The 13,061-nt window shown below is 41.3% G+C and overlaps 1 protein-coding gene across 2 annotated transcripts in view; it reads left to right on the top strand.

Moving 5' to 3' along the window:
- RBFOX1 (RNA binding fox-1 homolog 1) overlaps positions 1 to 13,061 on the top strand; it is a 381,057-nt gene that overhangs the window by 287,832 nt on the left and 80,164 nt on the right. For both annotated transcript variants that reach the window (XM_060079322.1, XM_060079321.1), the window contains exon 8: positions 12,721 to 12,801. In XM_060079322.1, the coding sequence (XP_059935305.1) occupies positions 12,721 to 12,801 (81 nt within the window). The remainder of the gene's footprint in view (positions 1 to 12,720; positions 12,802 to 13,061) is intronic.

The raw sequence follows: 13,061 nt of genomic DNA, 5'->3' as shown, positions 1-13,061 counted from the left end.
CCCAGGATTACCAAATGGTGCCCAACAACGAAAGCTATTATACAATGTGTCTCCTACTTTTGTCCAAAACTTTTCTGAGGAAAGCAAATTACCAGAGATTTTTAAAATGAGGTGGGTTCATTTTTCTCTTTATGTTTTAACTTGAGTTGCCATTCTATCATAAACCAGTTTGTTTTGAAGATTTTTTTGGTTTCCACTTTCAGCATTCTTTTCAAAATTTATGGCTCACTGTTATTAGCCCAGCCAATTAAGTTGTTGTGTAAATAGAGACAAATTGGCCAAATAGTGTTTAATATACTTTATGTTAATAATATATAGATACTCATTCTCCAAGTATGAAACGAAGCTGTCCCTTTTTCTTTTAAAAAATTTAGTGTTGAAGAACCAACACACAAATCTCAAAATCCTAGTTAGATTAACTACAATGATGACAGTTAATGTATTTCTAGAACTTCTGTGGAACTGTTACAACCCATTACAGTCAAAATATTGGTTTATGAAAAATTAATAAAGCCAATGGAAAATGGAATCCAGCATCTGCATTAGCTATTAACACCAAAAGAATCAGCCAGAATTAATTATGCTGCATGCTACATTCTAATGAGTTTTTCATTAAACTGTATACCATTATGGAAACTAAACAAAGATTACTCAAAGAATAATGCCAACGGCTGTTATTTTTTTAGGGGATTAAATTAGTTAATGGGTTATACATTTAAAACTGATGCAGAGGTTAATCGCTGTACACTCATCATTGTGTTAAACTCAGTATCATTTTAAAAACACGAACACCCCAATATCATTGATATTTCCTCTGGAAAAAAAATGAATCCATTTGTATGTTTCTAGTGTTTGTTTGATATACATGTGGTATTGTAAACATTGAAACCCTCTATATTAGTTCTCTGTCATTTTCGAAAACAATTTTCACCAGGTGAAATAGTCTACTTGCTTTCAGCCCATTGCTCTGTGTGTGTGTGTGTGTGTGTGTGTGTGTGTGTGTGTGAGAGAGAGAGAGAGAGAGAGAGAGAGAGAGAGAGATGTAGGAGGCATATTTAAATAAATGTACCTGATTATTCTTTGAGAGATTCAGAGTTGAAATATAGTATTTTCTATTCTTACCAAAAGAATAAGGTCAGGATTTTAAACCTAATCTAGGATAAGAAGGAAACTCAAGATGAATCTCTACAGCCATCCCACAAATATAGCCAGATCCTCCTAAAATCCAGTTCTGTAATAGTGAGTGAAATATAAGAGGGGGCCACTAGGGAGGGCTTTCTGGAAGACTTTTTGGACTCTTGTAGCATCATAGAAGCTCTTGCCCCTGGAGGATGAGAGGCAGAGAGGGAGGAAGTCCATCTGGGTTCTTTGCAGAGACTTGTAAACTCCACTGTTTTCAGCCGAAGCACAATTTGTAATTTTTTTTTCTCCCGAGCAGAGATTGCACACTAAAATATCTTTAGGAGGAGGTTGTGAGATAGGTAAGTGAAATGTACAAATTGGAAGGGTCATATCTCAATTATAGCAGAAGTAGCTTCTCCCCATCACTTTGAGTGGCTCTGCCATGCATGAATACTAGCCCAAACTCATGTGGCCCCATCTCCTGATTCCTCAAGAGAAGCCAGACATCTGTCTTGTAACATAAAAACTCCCAAATTTAAATGTTTGCAATTATTTCTCAATCTTAAGATGTTTTCCATTAATTCTATTATGTTTAGCATTATGTACAGTACATTAGTTAGCAATTGGCTACTCCTTTCTTAAAAAAAAAAGACAAAAACAAAAACAAGAGAACAAAAAAAGTCCCCAATGGGCCATATTTTGAGATTCCAAATAATAATAATAATAATTACTATTTCCATTATTACTATTACTGAGATCACTTATTGATTAGCTACTATTTTCCAAACACTTTCATGTAATAGTTTTAGTCCTTACAACAATACTTAATGAAACTGATAGTTTTGCCCCTATTTTACAGATGTGAAAACCGAGGCTTAAGGATATTAAATGATGAGGTCAAGAAAACTTAGCGAGGCTAGCAAAAACTAAGTTTGAAAGTTTGCAAAGCCCATGCTTTTCCAACTGCATTATCCGAACTTAAGGGTTCACTATTTCTCCTCTGTGTTTCCTTCCCCCACGTCTTATTTCTACCTTGCAAGTGGGATTTTTCTTATCTACAGAAGATACATCCTGCCCAGAGACTTCCTTGGTTGGATTTAAAACCCTATTGCAGATTCTTAAAGGTGATCAGGAGCTTGTAGCTAACATCTTTAGCCTGACAGAGTCAGGTGTTTTCAGCCAGAAGGTGACTGCAGAATCTTTAGACAGTTCTGTTGGAAAGGCGTTGGTGGATATTTATCATTCCAAGGTTGGAGGGGATGTTTCATCAACTCAGGACCAAGTATCACCATTGATAGGTTTCATGAGAGAGTCTGAGCTTTGGAGTCATGCAAAGCTGGCTCAGATTTCAGTTTTGTCTCATAGTTTTGTCTCTCTCAGCTTTAGTTTTCTTGTGGATTTAATAAGAAAAAAAGTTATAGTGCTTGTAGAACATACTCGGTCCAGAACCAGAAACTCAATGGCATCTTAATTGTCAGTCTTATTAATATCACCTGTACTGAAGATTGTTTCTATAGTCCCTACATAGGTATTTTACTGTTACTGGTGGCTCTGGAATCCCCTGGGAGCTTATTAGAAATGTAGAGTTTCAGGCCCCACCCCAAACCTGCTAGATCAGAATCTACATTTTAAAAGGGTCCCCACCCATTGATTCAGTTCATATTAGCATTTGAGAAACAAAGTTCTAGGATGGCCCTTATCTATATATTGACACCCATGACCCAGAAGGCCAAATGCCTTAGGAAATAAAATTTATTTGCATTGTTTTTGTTGTAACTGAATTGCTGTCCTTCCACAAATACCTTATGGGACCATATTTCTCCTTGTTGCATTGTCTTAAACCACAATGAATTAAAAAGAAATTTGGGACAAGTATTGAAAAAACATGTCTCCAAATTGTTTTTGGATGTTTGTTTTTAAACAAAACTAAAATAAAATTAAATTTTTGACAAAGTATTGATAAAATGATACCCTCTGAAATTTTTAGTGACAGTTTCCTGGGGAGTGGCTAATGCTCTCCTGAGAGACAATTAGTAGTAGTATTGTTCCAAACAGAAAGTAGACGTTAGAACAAGGGTCCCCAAATGTATTCTGTAAGGTTCCAGGTAGCAAATATTTTAGTCTTTGAGGGCCATGCATTCTCTGTTGCAATTACTGAGCTCTGTTGTTGTAGCATAAAGCAGCCATAAATAATATGCAAGTGAATAAGTGTGGCTGTGTTCCAATAAAACTTTATTGATAGATACTGAAATTTGAATTTTATATAATTTTCACTCGTCACCAATATTATTCTTTTATTGATATTTTTTCCTCAACCATATAAAAATGCAATCATTCTTAACTCATGGCCATACAAAAAAGGTGGTAGGCCGGATTTCACCAGAAGACTGTAGTTTGCCTGCAGCTGATTTAGAAGATTAGCCTTAAGTCCATGGGTCCAGGAATCTAGTTGGTTTATTTTGCATTCAGCACCACAATATTTCTGTCTGTGTGATCTTGGGCAAGATCCTTAAACTCTCTCTGTCTCAGTATCCTCATCCATTAAGTGGATATAATAGTACTACCTGTCTTATAGGGTTAAGAGTAGGGGATGATCCAAATTAAACATTGAGAGTGTTTGTGGGGCACTTAGCAGGTCTTCAGTAAGCAATTTTTGGAATTGTCACTGTAACATTTGAGGATCTGATATATTTATTATCTATTGAGTCAATCAACTATTTTCTTTAAAAGTCTCTATTAGCCTAAATTTGGAGGCAGGAGCTTAAGATAACAGTCGAGTCATTACATTTTTCAAACAATAAAGAATCAAGGAGAAAGTTCTACAGAGATCTGACGTACTGTCCTTGCAACTTTTTTCTGCAATTACGTCAAAATAAAACGTGGAAAGAAAAAAAATGTGATGTGTTTCTTTCTAAATAGGAAAATCAAAACTCACCAAATAAACTGGAAAGAGGGATTATTTACACTAAAGACAGATTCACTCCAGGGCTCCTTTAAATATGGAAATCCCCTGGTGCAATTAAAACACGATTTGATTTATAAGAATTAAATATACATGCAATATTTTCTGCAGCCTCTGTGCCTAAATGGAAATACCTCTGTACTTAAAATGCTCCCATAACCCTTCAGAGAAGCTCATCTTTCAGGCATGTATAAAAGCTTTAGGTATTAGCTGTGAAAATATTCTTACATGGATTAGCTCAATGCTAGTCTGTTCAAAAATGCATAACTGTAAAAGCCAAAATCATCAGGCTTTGGATGAATTTGTCAAGTGGAAGCAGTAACTTCCATTGGCAGGGACCACATGGCAACCTCCCAGGTCTCTAAGTAGAACAGAAGTTTGATGCTTATATGATGCTTCATAGGGGACCCTCATGGTAGCTCCTCATTGATCCTCAAGTCAGGGTTCATGATAAGGTAGGACTACCACAACAAAGTACCATAGACTGTGTGTCTTCAACAACAGAAATTTATTTTCTCACAGTTATGGAGGTTGGCAGGGTTGATTTCTTCTGAGACCTTTCTCCTTGACTTGTAGATGGCCATCTTCTCCTTTTGTCTTCACATGGTCCTCCCTATGTGTCTGTGTCCTAATTTCCTTTTCTTATGAGGACATCAGTTATAGGAATTAGTTTCTACCCTAATTTTACCTTAATTACCTCTTTAAAGATGCTATCTCCAAACACAGTCACGTCTTAAGGTACTGGGTGTAGGACTTCAATGTATGAATTTTGAGGGAACACCACTCAGCCCATACAGTAGAGCAGGAGTGCTGTATGTCTTCTTCTGGACAGAAAACCAAGGGTGACCTCTCTAGGATTATGTGATTAGTGTTTTGTGTGCCTTCTTCCCCAGCCTGCCTCCAGAGACTTTTGACAGAATAGCTTGGACTAGAAGTGAGGTACGCTTTTTCGTTTGAAATGCTCCAAAGCAAAGGCAAAATTGGTCAAAGGACAAAAGGGGAAACATCAAAAGTAAATAAATTCTACCTCTTTGCCTACAGAAGTAAACAGACCAGATATATTCAGCCATTTTCATTTTTCTTCTAAATATGTGATGACCTAAGGCCTGGTTTACTCTGAGTGTATCTGCGGAGCAGCAGAATCACCCGGGTTGCTGATGGAAATGCAGATTTCCCACCCGCTGAGTCACACTTTTCAGGGCTGGGGCCTGGGAGGGTACACCACTTCAGATTCTCCCAGGTGGTTCTTAAACTCTGGAGGCTTTGAAAACCTCTGATTTAAGGGTGGAAAGAACTCAGGGCCTTGAGGTTTGGGGGACTGGCTCTACTCCAGCGTTGCGCAGAGTATGGTCCCCAGACAACATGAGAACTTGTGACAGATACAAGTTCCCAGGCTCCAGCCCAGACCTATGGAATCAGAAACACTGGCAATGGGGCCCCGCGTTCCGTGTTTAACCAATCCTCCAGGGGATTCTGGGGATGCAAGTGGTTGTGAGAACCCTGGGGGATACCATCCCCTTTCTTAAAGTACTGCTCCCGCAAGAAAGAAGTCAGCGGGTTTCTGTTTCAGTGAAGTCTCCTTTTCTCCCCAGCTCACAGTTTTTTTTTTCAACCATAACCAGTATTTTCCTACTTTTATTCTAATTAAAAATAAAAAGCTTTAAAAATCATTCAGCAACCATAGAAGCAGGAAGGAGTCATTGAGAAAGTGAGCAAAGGTCGAGGAACACAGATAGCTGGTTTCTCACCTGGAATTTGCCTCTGAGTGATGATAAGGCTTTTCATAAATGACATCGTTGATCTGTGCCTTCTTTTTTTCCATCTATAAAAAAGGCCTAATACCATCTGACCCTTCTTTTTTTTTTTTTTTTTTTTTTTTGCGGTATGCGGGCCTCTCACTGTTGTGGCCTCCCCCGTTGCGGAGCACAGGCTCCGGACGCGCAGGCTCAGCGGCCATGGCTCACGGGCCCAGCCGCTCCGCGGCATATGGGATCCCCCCAGACCGGGGCACGAACCTGTATCCCCTGCATCGGCAGGCGGACTCTCAACCACTTGCGCCACCAGGGAGGCCCATCTGACCCTTCTTAATAGGGAGGGATCAATGCAGTGTAAATACTCTTTGGTAAATATTGAATAAAAGTTTCATTTTTTATATGAAATCAAAATATTATTTCCAGTAGTGATTCCTATTACTTTGGAACATTTTCAGTTATGAGTTCAATACATCATAGAAAGAGGGAATAAATATTTTGCCAAAGTCATAATAGTTGCATCTGATAAAAATTGTTCCAAAATTACTTTTTTTAAAAAAATAAATTTATTTATTTTATTTATTTACTTTTGGCCTCTTTGGTTCTTTGTTGCTGTGCTCAGCTTTCTCTAGTTGTGGCGAGCGGGGGCTGCTCTTCGTTGCGGAGCATGGGCTGTAGGCGCGCGGGCTTCAGTAGTTGTGGCACGCGGGCTCAGTAGTTGTGGTTTGCAGGCTCAGTAGTTGTGGCTCGTGGGCTCTAGAGCTCAGGTTCAGTAGTTGTGGAGCACGTGCTTAGTTGCTCCGTAGCATGTGGGATCTTCCTGGACCAGGGCTCGAAACCGTGTCCCCTGCATTGGCAGGTGGATTCTTAACCACTGTGCCACCAAGGAAGCCCAAAATTACTTTTAAATTTTATTTTTCTCAGCAAGCAAAGTAACTAACCATGTTGTCTAAGGCTTGAGGTTGATATTCAGAATTATTTCTTTTTCTTTTTCTTGTGTATATATTTGTTCTTGATCATATGAGTACTAAAAGAGTTGACCTTTTTTTTTTTGAAAAGCATATGGGGTTCAGCAGGTGTAGCCCAGATCCACACAGTGGGCACACAGTAGGTCCCAATAGATGGCTGCTGAATGAATGAACTCATAGCCCCATCTTTCCCGAGCCAAGCATTGGAGACAGGAAGGCAGCTCTGTAATAGACCCCTCTGGGACTTTTTCCCCTCAGCCCTCTTTCTAGAGTTACTAGGTATCAGGGCAGGGGGGAGTTTCCCCCTTCAACCCTCTTGAGTTCTTGTGGTTGGTCTAATAATAAAATTGTCACAGGACAGATGAACAGGAGAAAAAGAAAAAAAAACAAATTTTAATATGTGTGCACAGAGGTCTCATAGAAATGGGACCTAAGAAGTGACCAAAGCAGGCAGCTTTTATACTTTTTAGACAAAGAGACAATAAATGTGTGAGGAATTGACAGCACAAAGAAGCTTAGGCTTTGGATAATGAATTAGTAAAGAGTCTAAACAGAGTTTGGTTTGAGCTTGGGGTAGTAAATTAAAGAAGTCACAAGATTTGTTGGTGCAGGCTTCTCGGCCCAGAGTTCCCAATCTCTGATGATAAGGGTGTCTTTCTACTTCCAGATGCTGGGAGGTCACCTTTCATATGAAAGATTTATTTCCTAATTTCAGGAAGGCAGAGAGAATTTTCAGTATTCTTAAGTAACTTTAATTCAAACTAACCAATATGCCATTGAGGCATATTTTGGGGCAGCACGCCCTGGATCCCATCATAGGACAAGTGACATCTGGAAAGCGGGACTCCAGCAATGATCTCTGTTTTCAAGTGACCCTGGACTAACACCTCTTAGATATCTGTGGAGACACAGGGACCACGGGACACACAGGGACCTCACACAGCAGGTGCTCCTGAATTCCCATTGGCTCTTAGATGTTTTACAAAATCTTGTTGTTGTTGTTATTCTTTGGGTCTTTGTTTTTTGCATTTCAACAGAGATAAGAGCATCCTTCTCTAAATCTCCCAGCCCATCTTCATCTTGGAGCTAATGAAGTGAATCAGTCATTCCCAGTTGCTAGGCAATTGGAATGTTTCTTTGACTTTTTTTTTTTTTTAATTCAGAAATTATAGGGAGAGCCTAGGCATTTCACTGGACTAGCTTGTAGCTCTGCCTATTTGGTATTAAAATGGAAGGGCAACCATTGCAAAACAGCCTTTCTTTTCTTCCTTTAACGTTCTAATTTTGTTTCTTGAAAGTGTGACAGGGCTGCCTATCAGAATCCCTTCCCGTAGTTTCTCTCCTCAGTTGCTTCCTGCCTCTGAGCCTAGGTTCCTGGACCCATGGGGACAGGACGATGAGTAAGACATGATTCTTGACCTCTTGGAGTTCAGTGCATCCATGGGGGAAGATACTTGTTAAACAGACCATTGCAACACAATCTAGAAAAGCAGAGGAGGGAAGCTGAACCCGACCAAGTAGAGGCAAATAGACCCGGTCTCTAGGAGGAGGAGAAGCCAGAGCCCAGTGGAAAGGGAGGGGAATTATCTCAGCGGGAGAGGAAGGGCTTCCTGGGAGAAGAACCACCCTGTGCAAAGGCCTGGAGGGGTGAAACTGCACCCTTGTTCCAGTTGGTTTGAGTCCAAGTTCTTCACATAAGGGTTGGCAGCAGAGTAAAACAAAATGCAGATAGCTTCCCCTTCCTGTCTGTGGTAGGAAACAGCCCTGCTGGGCTTCTCCTTGCCCCTCCAGGGGCCAGGAATGGTCCTCTACACAGTGGGGGGTCTCCAGGTGAGGAGGAAGAATTGGGTTGCCCCATCTGAGGTATGGATCCTGGCTCACCCTCCCCCCCGCTGGAGATGCCAAATCCAGCCTGAGAGCGGCCATTGGGACCCACATCTTGCCAGAATTTAGGATGCTGACGATCATGGCTCTGATTCGCAAGTGAGCATGACAGGCTTTGGAAAAGGCTCTGATGGTCCCAAGATCGTGGTCTGTCACATGGATCCCAGGTTTCACTTAAACTGGATGAGTCAACCTTCAAAGAACCAGAAAAGAGGAGGAAACAAGTGTGAACTGTAGGCATGCAAATTCCCAGCTATAAACAAGGGACAGAAAGGTTGATTGGGAAAAGCACTATTTTTAGCAAAGAAAAGAGAAGTGAAGAGGTCTTTAAAAACATAATAATTCAATCATATTCATTAATCCCTCTGAGGGCCAGGTATTTTGCTAGGAGCTGGGGATAAAAGGATGAGTATGATTTGGCTCTGATCCAGGGGGATTCTCGTTAGCTAAGACTGATATGTAAATAAAAAGTTGTAATACTGCGTATCAAAGGATCTACTAGGGAGATTTTTTTTTTAAGTGTGATAGGAGCATAGAAGATGGAGTAATTAATTAACTCCTGGGGACTGGGTAGAGAGGAGGTGACACTTAATGCAGAGGGGTTGAGGGTAGGGGAGAACCACTTCTTCTTTTTTCAATTGAACCACATATAATTGCCAATGTCAACCCTATTTGACATAAGAAAGGTCAATTTCATATGGTTTAACCTAACAGTAAGAGCAGGAATAGGATAGAGGTTTCATGCCGTCCACCGACACTGATCTAATGATAGTAACTGCCTAGAAACTGTGTTTAGAATGATCCTGAGGATTCCAAGCTAATGGGAAAGGACACTATTGAAATTGATGAATGGTTTCTCCTGGTTAAGGAATGGGTGGATAGTGGTATAATTTGAACATAGTTGCCATCCTTAAATTCTAAGGAGGTTTATAAAGCAAAGGCACGGAAGTCTGAGAAATACAGGACGTCGTGATGGTTATAGACGGTCCATGGTTGTTGGAATGTCTATGTTGGGGGGCAGATCAAAGACTCAGTTTGGGAGACTCATTAGAAAGCTCAGTCCATGCTATATCACAAAGTGCCTCTTTAAAAAAAATTATTGGAGTATAGTTGATTTACAATGTTGTATTACTTTCTGCTGTATAGCAAAGTGATTCAGTTATACATATGGGTATATCCACTCGTTTTTAGGTTCTTTTCCCATATAGGTTATCACAAAGTGCTTTGAATGACCTTGTAAACACTCCCCTTACTGCTGTTTGTACCCTATTATCTAATTGACTGACTTTTTTAAACAAACACACATCACTGACCCCCACCCAAAAAACACATGGAGGTTACAGTGTTCTTCTCTGCCGCTTTGGTTTTGTTTAATTCAAAGATTTCTTGTAAGAAAAGGTCACAAAGTACTAACAGAACATACAATAAGTACTTTGCAAATTAAATTGGAGGATGTTTTTAGGTAAAATAAAAACCAAGTCCTGTGACGGTATGGATTTTATTTTACAAAGGTCAAAATCATTGCATAAAGACTTTTTTTTTTTTTTTGCTACGAAGAGGACATCCAAAGTTACTTCAGTCTATTTTCTCAGAATCCACAGCATAAGAAAATTAGGAAATCATCACTATGCACTTCCAGTATTTAGTTTTCTAGAGAGAATCTGTGTTGTGTCCCAGTGGGGTTCACTAAATGACAGAGCATAGTATTGAAAATTGACCCTAAGGTTTTTAACTGCACGATACTGAAATGCCTTTCTGGATATGTTTTTGCTACAATTATATTTTTCTTTGGAAACCTAGGCACCCCAAGAAACTTCAGATCTCATTTTTAAAGTGGTTTTTAACCAGGGAGCTTTCTCATGATCCGCCTGCCTGGGTCCCCTTTTCCCCAGAAGATTCTGATCTGGTAGCTTTCTGTATATCCCATAGAAATATTAGTTTCTTCTAAGATTTCTAGCACTGAGCACAAGCTTACAGGCAGCCCCTGAAAAATCAGGAACTTCCCTGATAAAGCAGAATAGAGGCTAGGACAAGTCTTTTCTCGTAGGTATCCTGCCTCCTGTGGGTTGATTTTGGACCCTGGGCCCCATGTGTGTTTAGTTTGTTTGCTCTTAATCCCTATACTATGCCAGTTTCCTGCCAGAACTGGAAAAACCTGCTGAATAGAAATTAGAACATGTGAAGTCTCATCTTACATGTTGCAATAAATTATATTTAAATAAAGTAGAAAGAAGAAAGAGCTATCAGTTTAGCAAAGGTTGATCGTGACTCAGGCCCATCCAGACTCTCAGTATATTGACTATCAGAGAGGGTTAGTTAATTTCACTCTTCTATCCAGGCTTTTGTGGGAGGAGGAGAAAGAGGGGGGCTCTTCTCCAGCTATAAACATGGCATAGCAGGTTGAATGTGAGAATGATTAGGGGGGATCCCTTCAGATAGAACTTCTGTCCATGGGCTACTTCTCACGAGATGGAACTGGCCGACCTCGTGTTGTGGGAAGGGTGAGGTGCCTTAGGGATTTTAACAGAGTCTTTGTTTTGCCTGGACGTAATGTACGGAATCTAGAGAAACACAGGGAACACGGGGTAGAATTTGAGGAAACCTTTTCATTCCTCCTCATGTGACTCCTCTATTTTGGCTCAATACCTGAAGGATGGTGGTCCTGGAGACCCCCCTTTGGAACTGCATCTGGTTTTGAAGTTCAGAAAAGATTCCTGTCTCTTAATGCTGTTGTATGGCAGCCCCTCTCTATTTGGCAAACCTCCCTCTCACTCTAGAGGTTCTAACTCCCTTTTGTTGATATTGGGAAAGATACCAAAGGATTGCAGAACCCCTCCCAAGGGCAAGTCTCCAAGGATATAGGTGAGTTGACTGGAAGTCAGGGCTATTTCTACCAGGAGATTGCTTCACAGCGGCTGTGATGACAGGAGAAAGCAGAAACAAATGGAGGTGGCTGACCTTGCCCAGCCAGGGAAGGGAACAGAAACCACAGGAGCCCATTTCCGTCATCAGTGACACGCTTACAAGTCCTCAAAGGTCTCTCTCATTCTTCTCAAACTCTTTGAGTTTGAGCTTCGCGGCAGCAGGAGAACAGAACTGATACCCTGAAGATTCCCTAACCTGGTCATCTCTGGAGTGGGTATTATTCACAAGATGTCATAGATTGAGGAGATATCTCAGGATTCCACCACTCTTCCCTGCTATAAAATGCCATTTTGCAAGGATAAGCCCGAGACCCTTTGCTTTAAATCAGGGAGAGGAGCGTCATCACTGCAGTGCAGCCATGGTCCGCAGGCTTAGGAAGCAGCCTCTCCTGCCGGAAGGCAGAGAGCTTTAGGGAAGAAACTGGAAACGCAGAAGCCAAAAGTGGTCTCACCCGAGTCCAGTATGGGTCCAGGGTGGGTCCCGGGGATGGCCAAGTTGCTTTTATTTTTTCCCTGCCTTACTTCTGTTCTTCCTCTGAAGAACTGATTCAGAAAGACTAAAATGGAAGAGAGGAAAAGTTTTCTTTAAACATATCGATGCATGCGCTTACCATTTATTCTGTGATTATTACATGCCAGCCCCTGTGTTGGGCACCTCTACGGTAATATGATTCATAACCCTTCCTGGTGATAGGTATATTCACCCCCATTTTCCAGATGGGAATCCCGAGGCACAGAGAGGTACAGTGACTTATCAAGATCACACAGCTAAGTAATATCTGAGTCAAGCTTGTTGTCCAGTTCTCTGTGATATTTCTAAAGCTCCCTTTTGATTATGCCATGCTGCCTGCATTCCTGATCTGAAACCAGACCCCACTACCCAAACCCCATGTGAAAAAGAATGCCATGTGCGTGGTGGGCTGGGCGGGTGGGCTCCTACCAATCCCCTTTGGCTAAGGCAGGGGGCTTCCCTGGGTGTCCCCATCCTGCGCTCGGGCGTGTGGCTGTGTTTTCTTTTCTCTGCCTTTCTCGTTTGCATTGCCATGATCTCCCAGGTGTAGTGTGCCTGTCCCCCAACCAGATACCATCTCTCTCTCTCTCTTCCGTAGGCACCGTGCTGTTGTGCCAGGCAAACCAGGAGGGATCTTCCATGTACAGTGCCCCCAGTTCACTTGTATATACCTCCGCAAGTAAGCCCGCTCTCGTGGCTCTTTTTGTTTTGTGACATAAGTCTGAGTCCAATCACCTTCCCTGCCATGTAAGTTCTCTCCCACTCCCTCCGCACCACCCTCCCTTGTTGCTCTCTATGAGGTGAAGCTGACTCTCATAAGCATGTCTCTGGTTTTCCCTGTTGCCTTAGCATCTAACCCCTCTGCTCATGTCTGAATCCTCACTTCCCAGCTGTCCCAGCCATTCGTTGTTAGATCTTTGTCAGGATTGGGGCCAAAGG

Source organism: Mesoplodon densirostris, chromosome 16 (genome assembly GCF_025265405.1).
Source record: "Mesoplodon densirostris isolate mMesDen1 chromosome 16, mMesDen1 primary haplotype, whole genome shotgun sequence".
In the NCBI taxonomy this organism is placed as follows: domain Eukaryota; kingdom Metazoa; phylum Chordata; class Mammalia; order Artiodactyla; family Ziphiidae; genus Mesoplodon; species Mesoplodon densirostris.
Note: the sequence above shows the minus strand (reverse complement) of the source record. Positions and strands in the feature narration are given on the sequence as shown.